General features: G+C 35.2%; 3 protein-coding genes across 3 annotated transcripts; all 3 read right to left on the bottom strand.

Annotated features, from left to right (window-relative positions):
• Positions 1-201: 201 nt before the first annotated feature.
• On the bottom strand, positions 202-2,803 carry LOC117405282 (olfactory receptor 4Q2-like). The gene is made up of 2 exons (XM_059030432.1): positions 2,639-2,803; positions 202-1,408 (listed from the first exon to the last, which is right to left on the bottom strand). Exons 1-2 carry the CDS (start codon positions 2,653-2,655, stop codon positions 445-447), a joined length of 981 nt encoding a protein of 326 aa, XP_058886415.1. The 5' UTR covers positions 2,656-2,803; the 3' UTR covers positions 202-444.
• Positions 2,804-8,551: 5,748 nt separating this feature from the next.
• Positions 8,552-14,655, bottom strand: LOC117405575 (olfactory receptor 4B13-like). Its single transcript, XM_034008739.3, has 3 exons — positions 13,678-14,655; positions 10,923-11,052; positions 8,552-9,754 (listed from the first exon to the last, which is right to left on the bottom strand). The coding sequence occupies exon 3, from the start codon at positions 9,727-9,729 to the stop codon at positions 8,791-8,793; it is 939 nt and encodes a 312-aa protein (XP_033864630.3). The 5' UTR covers positions 9,730-9,754; positions 10,923-11,052; positions 13,678-14,655; the 3' UTR covers positions 8,552-8,790.
• Positions 14,656-17,099: 2,444 nt separating this feature from the next.
• LOC117405139 (olfactory receptor 51G2-like) lies at positions 17,100-19,814 on the bottom strand. Its single transcript, XM_059030431.1, has 2 exons — positions 19,743-19,814; positions 17,100-18,296 (listed from the first exon to the last, which is right to left on the bottom strand). Exons 1-2 carry the CDS (start codon positions 19,757-19,759, stop codon positions 17,333-17,335), a joined length of 981 nt encoding a protein of 326 aa, XP_058886414.1. The 5' UTR covers positions 19,760-19,814; the 3' UTR covers positions 17,100-17,332.
• Positions 19,815-20,343: the final 529 nt, after the last annotated feature.

Below are 20,343 nucleotides of genomic sequence, written 5' to 3'. Positions count from 1 at the left end.
CTATTTGTGAGGCATGTTGCACATGGGCATGGGGTAACTATGCTGTGGAGAACACAAATCCAGGTTAGCACTGCAAACCTTTGTGCCTGTAAAACACGAACTGAATTGAAGATAAACAAGATAAATCATCACATGAATGTTGTGGAAGAATGACGGTTTGGGTTTACACAAACACAACTCATTTCATTTGGATTGCCACATTCTTTATTGTCATCATAAATGTACAATAATATTAGGAAAATAATATAATTTAAAAAATCTCTTGATACAGAATCTGATAGTTAATATTGTATATCCCAGTCGTTCTTCACTGTTTGCTATATTATATCTATTTTAAGACATATTAATGAATCATGTTGGTATATATTGATTATTCATTAAACCGATGTACTTGTGTAAATTTAAATACAGTTAAATTGAGTGTTGCATAATGCACCACCAGCATCATTGATTTGATAGTAATGTATTTTTTAAACAATTTAAAATATTACTCCGAATTTTCTTTGTATGAATTCCATAAATGATAGGATTAACAAATGGTGGAAAGGTCGCAATTAACACCCCAAACATTTTCCGTGCATTTGGGCTGACATTTTGAAATCGCTGCATAATGATGGTGAATAAAATAGTTAATTCAAAAATAATATAGACAGTTAAGTGAGTAGCACATGTATGAATGGCTTTGCTTTTACTACTGCTTTGCCTTTTATATAAACATGTAATTAGTATTTTACTATACGTCCAGACAATCACCAAAAAAGACAAACCGCTTAGAAAAACTGTAATAAATAAACCATAAATGTTATTTACAGTCGTGTCAGCACAGGATAAAAGAAATAAACCTGCATTGCTACAACTAGCCTCCACTATCCGTGATCTGCATCTCTGAAGTCTAAGAGTAAGAGCAAAGAGGATTATTATTAAAACGAATGCCCCTCCCCAGGCAAGGGAGCAGAGCTTCACCAAAGTACTAGTTGTCATTATGCTGCTGTATCTTAATGGGTCACAAATTGCAATGTATCTGTCATAAGCCATTACAGTCAATATCAGTTGAGCTGCTGAACCGTAGAAATGAATGCAGAAAGCCTGAGCGACACAAGCTGCATGCGAGATATATCTAACCTCTGTGAGGAAGTCTGCCATTAATCTAGGCATTATCGCTGTGCTTCCAATCAAATCACAAACAGACATATTACATAGCATGAGATACATTGGCTCGTGTAGATTCTTTTGAAAAACAATAACAGAAAATACTGTAACGTTTCCAATAAAAATAACCAGATATACTGCCAATGTTAACAGAAAAAGAGGATGAGCAGCTTCAGGAGACACAATGAAGCCCTCTAAACTTAACATGGAAGAGTCATCGATGGTGGTGTTCATCTTGTCCAGAAGAGCTATTTGTAGTCTGGATAAAGAAAGCGAAAAAGTTATTGGAGATTTTACCTTTTATAGAGCAGTAGTCCCTTACTTAATCCTGTTTTTATTCATCTTATTGAAGTCCATTAACTAACTTGTCTTTTACTGGCAAACAATGCTTTATTATTACATAAGACTATGCAATCCATGTTATGACGTATCTTGAAAAATTAATCCATTTATAAATTGTCTTTGGAATATTATATGTATTTGTTGCTTTGGTTACATGATTCTAACACACGTAGATGTTATTCATTATCTTGTGTTTTTCTTATTGGTCTACTTAAGAGCTTTCGCAAAAAAGTACTAAAGCCTGCCTTCCATTCTTTACAATTACTGCTGTTTGTTGTAAATATCTTGCAAACAGTACTTTTAAATCACTTACATGGAATATTTTCCATAAAAAATAGGAGTTCATTAAAGACTATAGTAAACACTTTATTACAGTGTATTGACCTTTACCTGAGCATAAATGTACACACTCAGTTTCCTTCATACACAGAGATTTAACTGAATAGTAAGCATGCAAAATCATTGAAACCAGATATGTCATGCTATGATTTTTAAGAGGCAGTAACGTAACATAAACCTATTCTACTATGCCTCGGTGTTTCCTTTTGTCGTCTTTTTTTAACATTAATAAGTATTACTATTAGAGTAATAACATCTCCTATGAATAAAAACTTGTATTGATTTGTTCTTTGTAGAAACATTTTTTAGACTAAAGTCTCATTTACAGGATGACAATATGTACACATCACCTAATACAGCAAATCACATACACTTCCTTCATTATATTAAATCAATATCTACTTTTTCTATAGCCAAGGCTTTTTATAACTTTGACTCTGAAGTCATTTTCTCCTACCACCATGCTATGTTAACTTTCTGCATTACAAATAATTAGATTCTATCTAAGCATTAAACCCGTGTTCTATGCTGCTTATAGAAAAGGGGTCAGGTAGAGACCTCGTTCCTATAACACAGTAAATGAATGGGGAGAGAAAATCATAACACTGAATAGTCAGCATTATGGCAGATAAACAGACTTGAATCTCAATCAAAGTGTAAATAGTCTGGAAAACACAGATATCAACATCAAAACATTAAGAGAAGATTGGTAAGATAATGAGAGGTAAGAATATGTTTAAAAGCTTAGTCATCACTGCCTCAATACACAGAAATATGACCTCCTCTATAATATTATAAAATGTCTCACCTGGTTTTAAAATGCATATACTGTACACAGGTCTTGAAGTTCCTTCTGAGATTCACAAATTCTAGTCTCCTTCACCAGATCCCACCTTTAAAAAGGCAGTATATCCACTCCCATTGCAGCATTGCCATGGAATCCTGGTACGTAAACCTGTAGTAATTCCACATGGGAGTGTCTTATGAATTGCTTCATATTTCAGTTCACCTAAGACACTTTCTACCAAATTACATAGGGAATAGCTGATGTGGAAAATAATTCACAATTGCAGTTAATTCACAGTTGTACTTCACTGTATAAGGGCCCTTCACTAATTCATTGTTTTCAATATTTAAAAAAAAATAATTATGTGCGAGTCAGAGAAAAATGACGATATTAGAAACCTCACTGATATTGTAGATGATTGCACCTCGGCGCTTACCTTCTTGAAGCAGTGTAGTATCAGACAAAGTGCTGAAATTTGCGAGCTGTAGGTTGCCAGGTGCGACCAAAATTAGTCTCTGCGATCTATTTTTTAATGTGCATTTGCCATCGGCGACTGTGGGAGTGGGCTGGCCAGGTACGAAACAAAACCTGGTTTCGCTGATTGTTTTTATTTTTTTTTCCTCCCTGATTTTTATCACTCCCTAGTTTTGTTGTTAATGAATACAAACGTTTACCTCTATTCCATGCGTGGTTTGGTAGCCAGTTGTTCAGTATCCCAGCGGCGGCGTACAAAATAATATCCATATATATATATATATATATATATATATATATATATATATATATATATATATATATATATATATACACACACATATATATATATATATATATATATATATATATATATATATATATATATATATCTTAAACAGATCAAATACTTAGTTCACTAGATGGAGGGAGTCCTCACTTAAACTGATTCCTGCACTGGTTTTAAAGCAGATAGGTTCACATAGTGTGGCCGCAAAAGGTAGACACCAGCAGCAAAGAATTCAGTGCCAGGCAGTTATTGTATACGTTTGCATTTCAGAATAAGTTTGGGGGGGGGGATTTTATTATGGCAGGGTTTGATAATTTATTACCAGTAGACTCTCTGGTGCTAAACTTTCAAAACAGTTATGCACCAATTTTCAAATTTGCAACCCTGAGCTGAAAAATTCCATTGATAAAAATATTTAATAAAGTGTAATTGTATTGTACAGATCATCTGCCTGGTACCATGAAATCAATACACCCAACCCTAATGACCTGAGAAGTGCTTCTTGCGTGTTCTCCAAGTTTGTATGATTCACTTACTGCCTTTTCAGAACCCACTTTGTTTTTTATTGTGTCCACACCCACAAAAGCATGACAGTACATTTTCTGGATGAGGAATGCATCAATTTGGGAATGGGGCAAAGGTAACTAGAATAGCTTAGTTGGTATTTTAGTGATTATCTGATTATTGTTCCATTGGGAGTTGATTATGTGATATGGGACTGGTTTGTTGTTTTTGTGAACATGTAACATTGCATCAAATGGAAGACCACAGTAGTCATTTATACTCAAATGGTCTATCACTCTCCTCTGCAAGAACTACTGAAAAAAGACAAATGGCTTATCACCAGCCTCAGACCTATAGAGTATCTGTCTATATGTTTTAAAATTAATTTGCAATATGTAACTTATGCACTCTGTGGAAATGAAGTGATGACTTTTAATCCATAAGGGTGTATATCACACCCCTGGTGTTTCTTATTGTTTTAACAGTGGTTCTCATGTGTGATTTATTATTTGAATCAAATGATGTTTTTCCCTCTAGTGGTTAAGCTAGGAACAAGGCCAAATGCAAAAGGTTTAACACTAGACCGCTATAGCTGTTTTTTGAACGGCTTTTGCAATTCAAATTTAAATATCTCCGCGTATGTTAATATCTTGTGCATGTCCGTCCTTAAGCGTTACTAAATATTTGAATTAAATACCCATACGGTGTTTCAGCTGCAGCATCATAAAAATGAATACGTTATAAGCACTTACTTTTTCAACCGCCAGACCCGCAACCCACAACATCATATATTTTTATTAGGCAGAATGTCTGTGCCACCCTGAGTGTGACGGTACAAAAAAATTAAAATAAAAATGTGTGTATTCTAAGCTCTGCACAGATCAGTGACCATTGGGACTGATGCTAAACTAAAGCCAGAGCCTGTTGCATTTTACAACGCAACGAAGTACAGTGTCGATATACTGGATAAAATGGCACGGCTGTATTCTGCCAAAGGTGGTACTCGCAGGTGGCCTGTAGCTGTTTTTTATAATGTTTTGGACCTGGCAGCCATCAGCGCTTTGGTTTTGTACAAGGAGTGCACCGGCAACACAATCACTCGGAGAGACTTCATTTTGCAACTAGCCCTGGAGATACGACAAACATTTTGATAAAAGACACAAAAGCCGGCTGGCAAATGCCCCTCAACCTTCAGCCAGCGCTGCGCCCACTGGCACACAGAATAAAAGACAATGCCAGGTAAGGTTGCTAAGTGCAATAAAAAGAGAACTTTTGATGTTTGCGCCCATTGTGAAAAGGCAGTCTGGCAAATGCACTGGTACAGTTGAAAAGTGTGTTTTCTGCGTAGAAAACACACTTGGAAAGCTGTAATAGAACTCTGAACAGACAGACAGAGCCTTTTTCACTCAAAGCGTTTTAACGTTTCATAAGTTGTTTTTTTTGTTGTTGTTTTATGCTATTTTTATAGTTAGTTATTTGTTTTATAATTTTATATGTGCATACAGCTTTTTACACCCATTTACACAAGTTTATTGCTCAAAGTTTATTTTATTACAGTTTTTCATGTATGTGCTTTTTGAAAAAATTAAGTTTAATTTTCAATGTAAATACAGTGTTTCTGTTCTGAATCTTATGTATGATTATTATTATTATTATTATTTATTTCTTAGCAGACACCCTTATCGAGGGCGACTTACAATCGTAAGCAAAAACATTTCAAGCGTTACAATACAAGTAATACAATAAAAATTATGTTGTATCAGATTGTTTGTTTGTTTTTCATTTTCATATCGAAGCCGTTTTAAAATGGAGCCGCACATTTTGCGGGTGTGGCGGTTTTATGTAGTCTGAAATCTCGGCGGTTCTAGTGTCAATAGTATTGATCGCTATCCGATCTTTGAGATGTACTCTTTGGTAGCTTAGAGTTGAGCTATTTACAACATTGGTTCACATTTTTGCAATGTATTCTCAGATGGTATCGATCCTCAATAGTGTTCCCTTGTTATTTTACTCCTTTGTGAATTACCAAATTAGAAAATTCAGTTTCTTTTCTTGCTGTGACAGGGTGGCATCACGGCCGAGGCTGGTTACCGTCGGGAATTAGACCCACAGACAGAAAGCTGGAATTTTTCATGTGCCGTTGCACACGTTATTAAACAAAAACATGGCCTGAGGGCCAAAATAAAATGTTTAAACAAAATAATAACCACATGTAGGCTGGGCATTCGCCTTCACTACACCGTTTGTCAAAATTACAACACCAACTCCCAAACACCTCCAACAAACAAAGGATTTTGCTTCCTTTTTATAAAGGTGGCCATTTTCCAATTAGGACTCCTTACCTTGTTGGGGAATTGCCATCTGTGATTATTGGCAGGGACAGAATTAACCCTGTCCCTGCCAAGCTTGCATTACCACACACACACACAGGACCCAAAAAGAGGAGGCAAGCTGCATGCAAGTAAACGACCAAAGGCAAAGAGACCGAGGCCTGGCGGGAGGACTGACATAAAACTTACAGACTTTTATCAGACACACAAGTCTGAGTCTGCTGCCCTAAGCCACAGTATCCAAAGGACAGAGCGGACGGGCGCTGTTGTTGATCCTATGTGGATTGAAAACTTTGTTGCAGCTGTTTGTTAATCCTATCGGGGGTTGAACACTTTGTTGCTGAGAGGAGCCTTTTTACTGGACACTTCAATAGATTGAGTTCCAAAACAGCCGACCAAGAGTCTAAAGAGGAACCATTACAAGGAATCGTTGAGCATAATTCTAGCTGCATTTTCCACTCATGGAACTAAATTAATGAATTGTAACACATTCACATAGAATTGAACTATTAATTGTTTGGTTTGTACACTTTGTGTGAAATAACTTTTTAGTGAAACTTGATGAAGTTAACTAAGTAATCTATCTCATTGTTGTATGAAGTTTATTTTAAAGTAAACTTGCTATCTCGTTAAACAATATACTATTAGTAAGCTTAGTGTGATCTAGTCTAAGATTCTTTTCACCATTTCAGTTAAGGCTGTGTGTGTGAGTAGAAGCAGTGTCATATTTCACTGGCCTGCTAGCTGCTTTAACGCAGGGTGAGAGCTTTGACTTGTCTTTTAGGAAAACAAGAGTGACTTCCTGACTTCTGTGATTTCTGTTTAATATTTGTGTACTTAATAAAATAATACTATTGATTAAACATTCCTTGTGTCTAGCGTGTGTGTGTTTGTTCATAGTAAAACCTTGATCTTGTAACACGTCAATTAAATATTTTTATAAGAGTACTAATCAACCTAAATAACTCTAAACTAACATTTATAGAATTGTTCTTATAATCTATACTTTTGATATGAAAATTTTATACACTTCAGGCGATGGAGGGATGCGAAATAAATAGGATTGTATTTTTGGCAAATATGTAGGTAAGGGACTGAGCAATCACAGCTATCCATTCAAACACATTAATTGCCAGGAAAAAATAGAATCTAAAAATGAAGTGGAATAATAAATTAAATCATAATTTCATTTAAAATTACCCATTTAAATTACAAGTTTCTTTTTTGTTGTTGAACCAGTGTTTAAATCCATGGAGAAATTATACAACAATGATGGAGAACATCATGGGTGCCTTGGGGTGTGTGGTTTTCTGATATCGAGTGAAATGCAGTGTGATAAAATGACATTCAGAATTCGGATCAGTACTGCCTCAACACATGATGACTGGTAGTGTTGTGTCGCAACAAAAGTTTTGTGTTGCCCTACAAGAAATCTAATGATGGAACAGCTGCAGGGCTTCTGTGCGGTGGATTGGATACTGCTTACAATATATTATAATTTCTCATTAGATGCCATATCCATGTACTCTGTAGCTAATAACTACATTTTCTATCCTTCAACAGCAGTATTGGCACTTAATATCAATCAAACAAAAACAATGTTTACAGCACTAGTGTCGTATCTGTTTTCCCACAACTCCCTTATGAACAGGCTTTGTTTTTGTTCTCCAGAGCTCACGTCTTCAACTCATTGTTTAGTTCTTTTGAAACTGTGTCTTGAGTGTTGTTAACTTAATGATGCAATTACATATTTATCTGAGGCACTGTTAGACTCTGGACATCTTTAGAGAATTAATTGTAGCCAATCAGTGAATCTCCAGGTGCATTTAATACATTGGCTGTTGCTGTTAGGATTCATTACACTGTAATTGCTTGTTGTCCATGTTTAATGATATTCCATTGGGGTTCCATGAGCCATTCACTCTGAATCTATGCTTGGAATACATTTGCTGTGATATACATTATACTATGTCATATGTAACAGATGTCATCTCGAGCATTTTTACAGTTTCGTTACCTTTTTTTTCACCTCATGAATACACAGTTTGTATTATGGTAACGTGTCTGACGGGTTGAAGCTCAGCTTTTTTTTACACGACTCTTTATCTGGGATCCCCATTTTGTTCAATTGTACCCTATTTGTGAGGCATGTTGCACATGGGCATGGGGTAACTATGCTGTGGAGAACACAAATCCAGGTTAGCACTGCAAACCTTTGTGCCTGTAAAACACAAACTGAATTGAAGATAAACAAGAAAAATCATCACATCAATGTTGTGGAAGAATGACGGTTTGGGTTTACACAAACACAACTCATTTCATTTTGATTGCCACATTCTTTATTGTCATCATAAATGTACAATAATACAGGAAAATAATATAATAAAGACATCTATTGATACAGAATCTGATAGTTAATATTATATATCCCAGTGTTTCTTCCCTGTTTGCTTTATTATATAGATTTTAAGACATGAAATAATCATGTTAGTATATATGTATTATTCATTAAACTGGTGTACTCATGTAAATTAAATATAGAGTTAAATTGAACGTTGCATAATGCACCACCAGCATCATTGATTTGGTAGTATTGTATTTTTAAAACATTTTAAAACATTATTCCGAATTTCCTTTGTATAAATTCCATAAATGATAGGATTAACACACGGTGGAAAGATCGTAACTAACGCCCAGGTGATTTTCCGTGCATTTGGGCTGACATTTTGAAATCGCTGCATAATGAAGGTGAATAAACTACTTAATTCAAAAATAATATAGATAGTTAAGTGAGTAGCACATGTATGAATGGCTTTGCTTTTACTACTGCTTTGCCTTTTATATAAACATGTAATTAGTATTCTAATATACGTCCAGACAATAACCAAAAAAGACAAACCGCTTATAAAAACTGTAATACATAAACCATAAATGTTATTTACAGTCGTGTCAGCACAGGATAAAAGAAATAAAGCTGCATTGCTACAACTAGCCTCCACTATACGTGATCTGCATCTTGGAAGCCTAAGAGTAAGAGACAAGAGGATTATTATTAAAATGAATGCCCCTCCCCAGGCAAGGGAGCAGAGCTTCACCAAAGTACTAGTTGTCATTATGCTGTTGTAACTTAATGGGTCACAAATTGCAATGTATCTGTCATAAGCCATTACAGTCAATATCAGTTGAGCTGCTGAACCGTAGAAATGAACACAGAAAGCCTGAACGACACAAGCTGCATGTGAGATATATCTAACCTCTGTGAGGAAGTCTGCCATTAATCTAGGCATTACCGCTGTACTTCCAATCAAATCACAAACAGACATATTACATATCATGAGATACATTGGCTTGTGTAGATTCTTTTGAAAAACAATAACAGAAAATACTGTAACATTGCCAATAAAAACAACCAGATATACTGCCAATGTTAACAGAAAAAGAGGATGAGCAGCTTCAGGAGACACAACGAAGCCCTCTAAACTTAACATGGAAGAGTCATCGATGGTGGTGTTCATCTTGTCCAGAAGAGCTATTTGTAGTCTGGATAAAGAAAGGGAAAATGTTATTGGAGTTTTTACCTTGTAGAGCAGTGGTCACTTGCTTAATCCTGTTTATATTCATCTGTGTTACTGTAATTTGGTTGGTTGAAGTAAGTATACTAAAGCCAACACTGCGCTGCCTGTAAGTGCATTAACTCATTTGTCTTTTAATGGCAAATAATGCTTTATTATTACACAAAACTATACAATCCATGTTATCATGCAGTCTTGAAAAATGAATTTAGTACATGAGATTGTGACACATTTATAAATTGTCATGGGGATATTATATGTATTTGTTACTTTGGTTACATGATTCTAACATACGTAGATTTTATTCATTGTCTTGTATTTTCTTATTGGTCTGCTTCAGAGCCTTCACAAATAAAAAGTAGTAAAGCCTACCTTCCATTCTTTACAATTACTGCTGTTTGTTGTAAATATGCCAACAGCTCTTTAAATCACTTACATGGAATATTCTCCATAAAAAAATTGGAGTTTATTAAAGACTAGAGTAACACTTTATCACACTGTATTGCCCTTTACCTGAGCATGGATGTACACACTCAGTTTACGTCATACACAGAAATTTAATTACAGCATGAATAGTAAGCATGCAGAATCCTTGAAACCAGATATGCCATGCCATGCTTTTTTAGAGGCAGTAACTTAGCATAAACCGATTCAAGTATGCCCCAGTGTTTCCTTTTGTCTTTTTTTCAAACATTATTATTATTATTATTATTATTATTATTATTATTATTATTATTATTATTATTATTATTAAGAATAATATTTTTATAAGTTTGACTCTGAAGTCATTTTCTCCTACCACCATGCTATGTTAACTTTCTGCATTACAAATAATTGGATTCCATCTAAACATTAAACCCGTGTTCTGTGCTGCTTCTAGAAAAGCGGTCAGGTAGAGACCTAGTCCCTAATAACACAGTAAATGAATGGAGAGAGTAAATCATGCCACCAAATAGTCAGCATTATGGCAGATAAACAGGCTTGAATCTCAATCAAAGTGTAAATAAAGTCTGGAAAACACAATGTCAACATCAAAACATTAAGAGAAAGTTGTTAAGCTAATGAGAGGTAAGAATATGTTTAGTCATCATTACCTCAATACACAGAAATATGTGTGATATTATAAAATGTCTTACCTGGTGTACACAGGTCTTGAAGTTCCTTCTGAGATTCACAAATTCTAGTCTCCTTCACCAGAACCCACCTTTAAAAAGGCAGTATATCCACTCCCATTGCAGCATTGCCATGGAATCCTGGTACGTAAACCTGTAGTAAATCCACTTGAGAGTGTCTTATGAATTGCTTCATAGTTCAGTTCACCTAAGACACTTTCTAACAAATTATATAGGGAATAGCTGATGTTAATTCACAGCTGTACTTCAGTGTATAAGGGCCCTTCACTAATTCATTGTTTTCAGTATTAATTTTCTTTTGATGAGCGAGTCAGATAGAGAAAAATGATGACATTAGAAACGTCACTACTTCATCCACCAATTATGAAGCTCCTTATTGTAGATGACTGCAGGACGTTCAGAAATGAAAAATATGGAAATTTAAAAAAAACAATAAATGAATATGTATATAATACATATGGAAATTAAAGATTTGAAATGGTTAATAAATAATAAATAATGTGCATAGTTCACTACATGAAGGGAGTCCTGACTTAAACAGATTCCTTCACTGGTTTTAAAGCCGATAGGTTCACATAGTGTGGCTGCAAAACAGGTAGACACCAGCAGCAAAGAATTCAGTGCCAGACAGTTACTGTATATATTTGCATTTCAGAATAAGTTTGGGTGGCTTGATAGGGGCTCTCTGGTGTTAAATTTTCAAAACAGTTATTCACCAATTTTCAAAACAATGAACCCCTGAGCTGAGAAATTCCATCAATATAAAATATATTTTAATAAATTGTAATTTACTGTACAGCATGAAACCAATACACCCAACCCCAACGACATGAAAAATGATTCTTACCTACTTTTCAAGTTTGTATGGTTCACTTACTGCCTTTTTTTATTGTGTCCACGCCCACAAAAGCATGACAGTACATTTTCTGGATGAGGAATGCATCAATTTGGGAATGGGGCAAAGGTAACTAGAATAGCTTAGTTGGTGTTTTAGTGATTATCTGATTATTGTTCCATTGGGAGTTGATTATGTGATATGGGACTGGTTTGTTATTTTGGTGAACATGTGTTACATCAAACTGAAGACCCCGGTAGTCATTTATACTAAAATTGTCTATCACTCTCCTCTGCAAGAACTACTGAGAAAAGACAAATGGCTTATCACCAGACTCTGACCTATAGAGTATCTGTGTATTTGTTTTAAAATGAATTGGCAATATGAAACTTATGCACTTTGAGGAAATGAGGTGATGACTTTTAATCCATAAAGTTATATGTCAAACCTCTGGTGTTTCTTACAAGAAATCCTAAACCGTGATTCTCGTGTGTGATTTATTATTTGAATCAATTTTTTTCCCCCGTAGTGGTAAAGCTAGGAACAAGGCCAAATGCAAAGTTTGAATTGTATTGATCTCTATCCTATCTTTGAGATTTTCTCTTTTGGTAGCTTAGAGTTGAGTTATTTACCAGATTTCTGGATCAAATGGTTCACATTTTAACTATATATTGTCAGATGATATTGATCCTCAGTTCAGTGTTCCCTTGTTATTTACCTCCTTAGTGAGTTACCAAATTTAGAAATAATTCAGTGATTTCTTTTCTTGCTGTGACAGGGTAGCATCACGGTCCAGGCTGGTTACCGTCAGGAATTAGACCCACAGACAGAAAGCTGTAGTTTTAAAGTGCTGTTGCACATGTTATTAAACAAAAACACAGCCCGAGAGCCAAAATAAAAGGTTTAAACAAAAGAATAACCACGTGTAGGCTGTGCTTTCGCCTTCACTACACTGTTTGTCAAAATTCCAACACCAACTCCCAAACACATTGTAAGATTTTAAATATTGTATTAATTGTGACCATTTTACAATTCTCTTGTTACAGTAAGAAGGAATAAATTCTTAATTATCTCTCCCCCTGTAATCTCACACTCCGCAAAAAGGACGTCTATCTGGGGAAACAGGATAAGATCTGGTCACTTTGAAGTCCATAGTACCCTTTGAACTCGGCTGGAAGATTCTGGTTTTCAAGGTGCTATTTCCCCGATATAGAGCGGATTTGGGCATAGATGTTAAAAACACGATCACACCCGACAGAGACAAGTTCCCACACATAAGGTGTCGGGGTTCGGCTGGGGGAAGGAGGGGGGCTGGTTTTGCCTTCTGTTTAAACCCATGTATTTCTGGACTCTTTACTCTTTCATCAAGCTCACCTGACGGCGCTGAAGTGTCACGTTTTCACTTTTCACGTTCTCTTTTATTATATTATTCGCTCTGCACACACTCTTAACTCAGGGGAGACGTTAAGGAGGACAGAGATGTTTAAAACTCCTAGTGGTTTATGTTCGAGCACTGGACGAGCGGTGTGTCCTTAAAACCTTTTTATTTAATCAAGAAAATCACTCAGACTCATTTATTCAAAGTTTTACGAATCAGAGCCACATCAGCGCTCCTTCGTTTTATTAAAATGCCTTTAATATTGGTTTAGTAGTTTACGCATACTACCAAAACCCGAAAACATGTAACAATAATTAGCAATCCTAAGTTTATTACAAGCTTCAGCATTTAATACTTCAATAACATAATACAATTATATGTATTCAGTGCAGCCCTCAGGCTGGTTAAGCACAAAGCCTACAAGCACCCACTGCTATGTTTTAGCACATTCAATATAACACTCTTAATACTAAAACATTGTTTCAAAACCTCATAGCAATATAACCAATAAATGCGAGATACAATAATACCATTAATATGCTTACCTCCTATTATAAGGAAGAGTAGCGTGAACAAAAGAGAAGGACTGTTCTGTAGAGATCTGCAAAGGATGGACCACGTAGCTCTGCCAAGCTTGATTGTGGTGGTCTCAGTGTGATCGGCCCAGGGTTTTTATACAATTTTCGTCCCATTGAAAGCAATGGGAAGCCCCAATTAGATCCAATCATCAATCTATATTGACAGTCCTTATCTCTTGGCAAACAGTAATCTCTAAAGAATTCAACCAACTCCTCAGACTCAATTAAAGTCATATGCCAACAAATCAACACTAGCCCATGTTCTCATCCACTCATTCTTGGCCCCCCTCCTTCATCTGAAAAGTTAGGTGAAGCAGAGTTCACAAAATCCCTGCTACCTTGATTCACTACTTAATATGGGTGCATTATAAAAAGGAGTGGTGTTTTAAATATATGCAACACCAATATAAGAAAAGTGGTGTTTTTTGAATATATGCAACACCAACAGTTTATATCATAATATAGCAGTTTATAGTTTATAATGGTTATAATTGATTACATGAACTTGGCTTTCAAAAATATATTCCTTCATGTCATCTCACTCAAATTAGTTTCCTTCCTTACTGGTGTATGTTTAGCCAGTATTATAGGGAACTTCCATCTTATATCTTTTTAGTGTAGAGTTTTCTCCTTATGGAAAACCTAACTATTTTACTGAGCTGTTAAGCTGTAATGTTTTTCTCCTATGGGCCCCTGGTAGCTTGAACTTAATTGACATCCAGATGACCCTGTATTTTTCAGCTATACACATACTGGCTAAAACCAGCTTGCTGGAGACACCTCTTTTCTTGCCAAGTTTAATAGTGATTAATGTTCCCTAGAACTTTCCTTACACCTGTATCTTACGTGCTTGTTCCGCCCGGCAACTAACTATCTTAATATATTTTGGAATTAGACCATTTCTATTCTGTCCTTCCTTCTTCTAAATTGAAAAATACTTCTAGCCTTGACACTCTAAATTCCTGATAAGAGAATCTCCGCTTCTCTTGCCAATGAAGACCTCTTGGCCTCAAGCACTGATCCCTCCAAGGGCAGGCTTGTAGAAAGTTCGATAAAGCAGGTTACACAGAGTTTACTTTTCCAAAGCCTATCTTTTGCTTATAAAGTTATTCCTCAATATTTTTTCAATCTTTTTATTTTGTATTTTAAACACAACATCTTTTTATGCTGCGTCTTTTAACTTCAGAGTCAAACTAGTACATTACTTCTTATAGCGTATGGCTGCTAACCTTATTACTTTCTGCTAGCAGCAGTATATCCGCAATATTACAATAGGATTTTATTCAATTTTTCTGCTCTCTATTTGTGGTGTATCTTCTGACAATGCTTATTTTTCTTAAGTTATAGTCTGCTTTAACTCTAGGTTGTTCTTACTCACCTACTTATTTTAAAACTGAATTACAAGCAGAAACCTACTCAAAGCGAGGTCTTTTAATACTTTTCTGTTTTTCTCTTTCCCTTAAGAATACTTCTAACTCCTTTTCCCTTTATATTCAGAAGTTATAATTCTTGAATGTAAGCACACAGTAATTCTTTTCATTGAATTAGGACTCAGTTTTTAACTATGCTCATCTTGATAGAAAACAGCTTCAGGTATGCTATCATATTAAGCAAAGTGAATCATATGATCTTATACATAAAAATTGTTCATAGTATTTCATACTAACAATAATTATCACTACCTATGATTATATGTTACCACAACAATCTATACCATTTAAAGCAAACATATTAACATACATCTATTAGTACAGCATTATTCTGTATTTAAGCTGAAAAGTGTTAACAGAGATTTTAGCACTAAATTCTGGGAATCGTGCCAATTTTAATAAGAGACTGCTCAAGGCCGGCCAGTGTATCAAGTTGTACCAGATTCTGTTATACGGTCTTACAGAGAGAGTACTTTACAGTATTTGTTACAGACTAAAGATTATTCAAACATTACAAATGGTTACAGCACATATCATCTCATTAATACATTTCATTTTTAAATCATCCAGTCCATGTCCAATGTTTCAGCTCGTTCCCAGCAGGACTCCACTTCTGTCTTGGGTTCAGCTCGGGTCGGCTCTGCAAACACCACAATACCTATTTTGCTCTACATTATTAGTGGGCAGAATTAATACAACTGAATCTGAATCAATCGAGGAGCCGTGAACTCTAGCCACTGAAATTCTCCATGCAAAGGAATCCAATTTCTTACTACACATAATAACTGGTTCGAGGTCACCCGTGACAGAAGGGCCCAGGCTACAGCCTGGTTTTGTTGGAAGATTTGTCCATGCAGTTCGTATGTGGTTATGTTCTGTACTGTGTATCATTGGTTTGTTCTCTGTTCTGGAAATAAACTGTTTTTTATTGAAAATCACATCAAAAGGACTGGAATTATTATTTCTGAGAAATAAACAAACCTATTAAGTCTTACAACCTCCAACAAACAAAGTTTTGCTTCCTTTTAATACTCGTGGCCATTTTCCAATTAGCACTCCAATTCCAATTTCCAATTACCTAATTGACCACGCCTGTGATTATTGGCAGGGACAGAATTAACCCCATCCCTGCCAACCTTACATTCCCACACAGAAGGGTGGGCAACGATATGAAAATTGTATATCGATATCGTGCACATCTTCCAAAACACAGAAATATAATAACACAAGTGCAATATCAAACATATATAGATGTTTACATATGAAAAGCAATAATTTACCTGAATATGATATTAATACCTGAAAGTGTATTAGGAATGTAACTGGACTAATTAATGACATATCTGTGTCTTGAAAAAAAAGGGCCCCTTTCCTGGCAGACACGCTGAACTGTGTGACCACTGAGCTGGGTGACCAGGGCTAGGTAGCATCTGGACTGGATTAGTACATTGGCTGTTGCTGTTAGGATTCATTACACTGTAATTGCTTGTTGTTCATGTTTAATGATATTCCATTGGGGTTCCATGATCCATTCACTCTGAATCTATGCTTGGAAGATAAGAAATCAGAAACCAGAGTGGTTTGCTCGGAAACACATTATACTATGTTGTGTGTAACAGATGTCATCTGGTGCATTTTTACAGTTTCATTACTTTTTTTATGGTAACGTGTCTGACAGGTTGAAGCTCAGATATTTTTTACACAACTCTTTTTCTGAGATCCCCATTTTGTTAAAATGTACCCTATTTGTGAGGCATGTTGCACATGGGCATGGAGTAACTATGCTGTGGAGAACACAAATCCAGTTTAGCACTGCAAACCTTTGTGCCTGTAAAACACAAACTGAATTGAAGATAAACAAGAAAAATCATCACATGAATGTTGTGGAAGAATGACGGTTTGGGTTTACACAAACACAACTCATTTCATTTGGATTGCCACATTCTTTATTGTCTCATCATAAATGTACAATAATATTAGGAAAATAATAATAATATATAAATCTATTGATACAGAATCCGATAGCTAATATTGTATATCCCAGTGTTTCTTCCCTGTTTGCTTTATTATATCTATTTTAATACATATTAATGAACCATGTTCGTATATATTTATTATTCATTAAATTGATGTACTCAAGTAAATTAAATGTAGAGCATAAAAACTGAATGTTGCATAATGCACCACCAGCATCATTGATTTGGTAGTATTGTATTTTTAAAACATTTTAAAACATTACTCCGAATTTCCTTTGTATGAATTCCATAAATGATAGGATTAACACACGGTGGAAAGGTCGCAATTAACACCCCAAACATTTTCCGTGCATTTGGGTTGACATTTTGAAATCGCTGCATAATCACGGTGAATAAAATAGTTAATTCAAAAATAATATAGACAGTTAAGTGAGTAGCACATGTATGAATGGCTTTGCTTTTACTACTGCTTTGCCTTTTATATAAACATGTGATTAGTATTTTACTATATGTCCAGACAATAACCAAAAAAGACAAACCGATTAGAAAAAATGAAATAAATAAGCCATAAATGTTATTTACAGTCGTGTCAGCACAGGATAAATGAAATAAAGCTGCATTGCTACAATAAGCCCCCACTATCCGTGATCTGCATCTTGGAAGTCTAAGAGTAAGAGCAAAGAGGATTATTATTAAAACGAATGACCCTCCCCAGGCAAGGGAGCAGAGCTTCACCAAAGTACTATTTGTCATTATGCTGCTGTATCTTAATGGGTCACAAATTGCAATGTATCTGTCATAAGCCATTACAGTCAATATCAGTTGAGCTGCTGAACCGTAGAAATGAACACAGAAAGCCTGAACGACACAAGCTGCATGTGAGATATATCTAACCTCTGTGAGGAAGTCTGCCATTAATCTAGGCATTAGTGCTGTGCTTCCAATCAAATCACAAACAGACATATTACATATCATGAGATACATTGGCTCGTGTAGATTCTTTTGAAAAACAATAACAGAAAATACTGTAACATTTCCAATAAAAATAACCAGATATACTGCCAATGTTAACAGAAAAAGAGGGTGAGCAGCTTCAGGAGACACAATGAAGCCCTCTAAACTTAACATGGAAGAGTCATCGATGGTGGTGTTCATCTTGTCCAGAAGAGCTATTTGTAGTCTGGATAAAGAAAGGGAAAATGTTATTGGAGTTTTTACCTTATAGAGCAGTGGTCACTTGCTTAATCCTGTTTTTATTCATCTGTGTTACTGTACTTCGGTTGGTTGAAGTAAGTATGCTAAAGCCAACACTGCGCTGCCTGTAAGTGCATTAACTCATTTGTCTTTTACTGGCAAGTAATGCTTTATTATTACAATACTATGCAATCCATGTTATTATGATGTATGTTGAAGAAAAATGAATTTAGTACATGAGATTGTGACATTTATAAATTGTCATGGGGATATTATATGTATTTGTTGCTTTGGTTACATGATTCTAACATACGTAGATTTTATTCATTGTCTTGTATTTTCTTATTGGTCTACTTCAGAGCCTTCACAAATAAAAAGTACTAAAGCCTACCTTCCATTCTTTACAATTACTGCTGTTTGTTGTAAATATCTTGCAGACAGCACTTTGAAAAATACAACTTGTTCATTTTGCTGATTTTATCAAACTAGAACCAAACAACTTAAGTGCTTCTCTTGGTGACCCTTCACACACATTAAAGCTGTTTGCTTCTCAGTTTTAAATCAATACATGGATTGCTTTCCATAAAAAAATAGAAGTTCATTAAAAACTAGAATCAACTCTTTTAATATATGACCCATCATTTCTTAACACTTTATTACTCTGTATTACCCTTTACCTTGTCATAAATGTACACACTCAGAGATTGAACTACAGAATGAACAGTAAGCATGCAGCATCCCCTTGAAACCAGATATGCCATGCCAAGGCAGTAAGGTAACATAAACCTTTTCTACTACACCTCTGTGTTTCCTTGTGTCTTGTTTTTTAACATTAATAAGTTATTACTGTAAACAGTAATAAGCTCTCATATGAATAAAAACTTGTATTTATTTCTTCTTTGTAGAAACATTTTTCAGAGTAAAGTCTCATTTACAGGATGACAATTGTATGTACACATCACCTAATACTCTACAGCAAATCACATACACCTTCCATTATTATTAAAGAGAAAAATGAATATTATCTAATTTCCCAGGCTTTTTTTTTTTAAACTTCGACTCTGAAGTCAGTTTCTCCAACCACCATGCTATGTTAACTTTCTGCATTACAAATAATTAAATTCTATCTAAGCATTAAACCCGTGTTCTATGCTGCTTATAGAAAAGGGGTCAGGTAGAGACCTCGTTCCTATAACACAGTAAATGAATGGGAAGAGAAAATCATGACATCTAATATTCAGCATTATGGCAGGATAAACATACTTTAATCTCAATCAAAGTGTAAATAGTCTGAAATACAGATGTCAACATCAAAACATTAAGGGAAAGTTGTTAAGCTCATGATAGGTAAAAAATATGTTTAAAAGCTTTGTCATCACTGCATCAATACACAAAACTATTACCTCCTCTATGATATTATAAAATGTCTTACCTGGTTTTAAAATGCATATACTGTACACAGGTCTTGAAGTTCCTTGTGAGATTCACAAATTCTAGTCTCCTTCACCAGAACCCACCTTTAAAAAGGCAGTATATCCACTCCCATTGCAGCATTGCCATGGAATCCTGGTACGTAAACCTGTAGTAAATCGACATGGGAGTGTCTTATGAATTGCCTCATATTTCAGTTCACCTAAGACACCTTTTGCCTAATTACATAGGGAACAGCTGATGTGGAAAATAACACTGTGTAACAAATTTTTTATTTTTTTTGGTTCCTGGGTAGTAAGTGTTATTTCCTAATTGCTTATGCCTCAAAAGTATAGAAAATGGCTATTATTCCCCACAAACTTTGCTTTTGTGACCAGGACAGTGATATTTTGAAATTTACCTATTTTCCAGAACATTCCAGATAGATTCAGTGCTGAGTAAACTTGGAATAACTTCTAGAACTTTCTAGGACTTTCCAGTAATATAAATAGTAGTATAAATACAGGGGCCTTAAGCCCACCAGTTCAGTTTAGTTCCAGCTGCCTAAGTGGATACATATCTGCATTTTTCTGAGATGGCATAAAGGTCATAGGAGACTTCAA

Source organism: Acipenser ruthenus, chromosome 9, assembly GCF_902713425.1.
Source record: "Acipenser ruthenus chromosome 9, fAciRut3.2 maternal haplotype, whole genome shotgun sequence".
NCBI lineage: Eukaryota > Metazoa > Chordata > Actinopteri > Acipenseriformes > Acipenseridae > Acipenser > Acipenser ruthenus.
The sequence above is the reverse complement of the archived record's forward strand: the minus strand, read 5'-3'. Positions and strand labels throughout refer to the sequence as shown.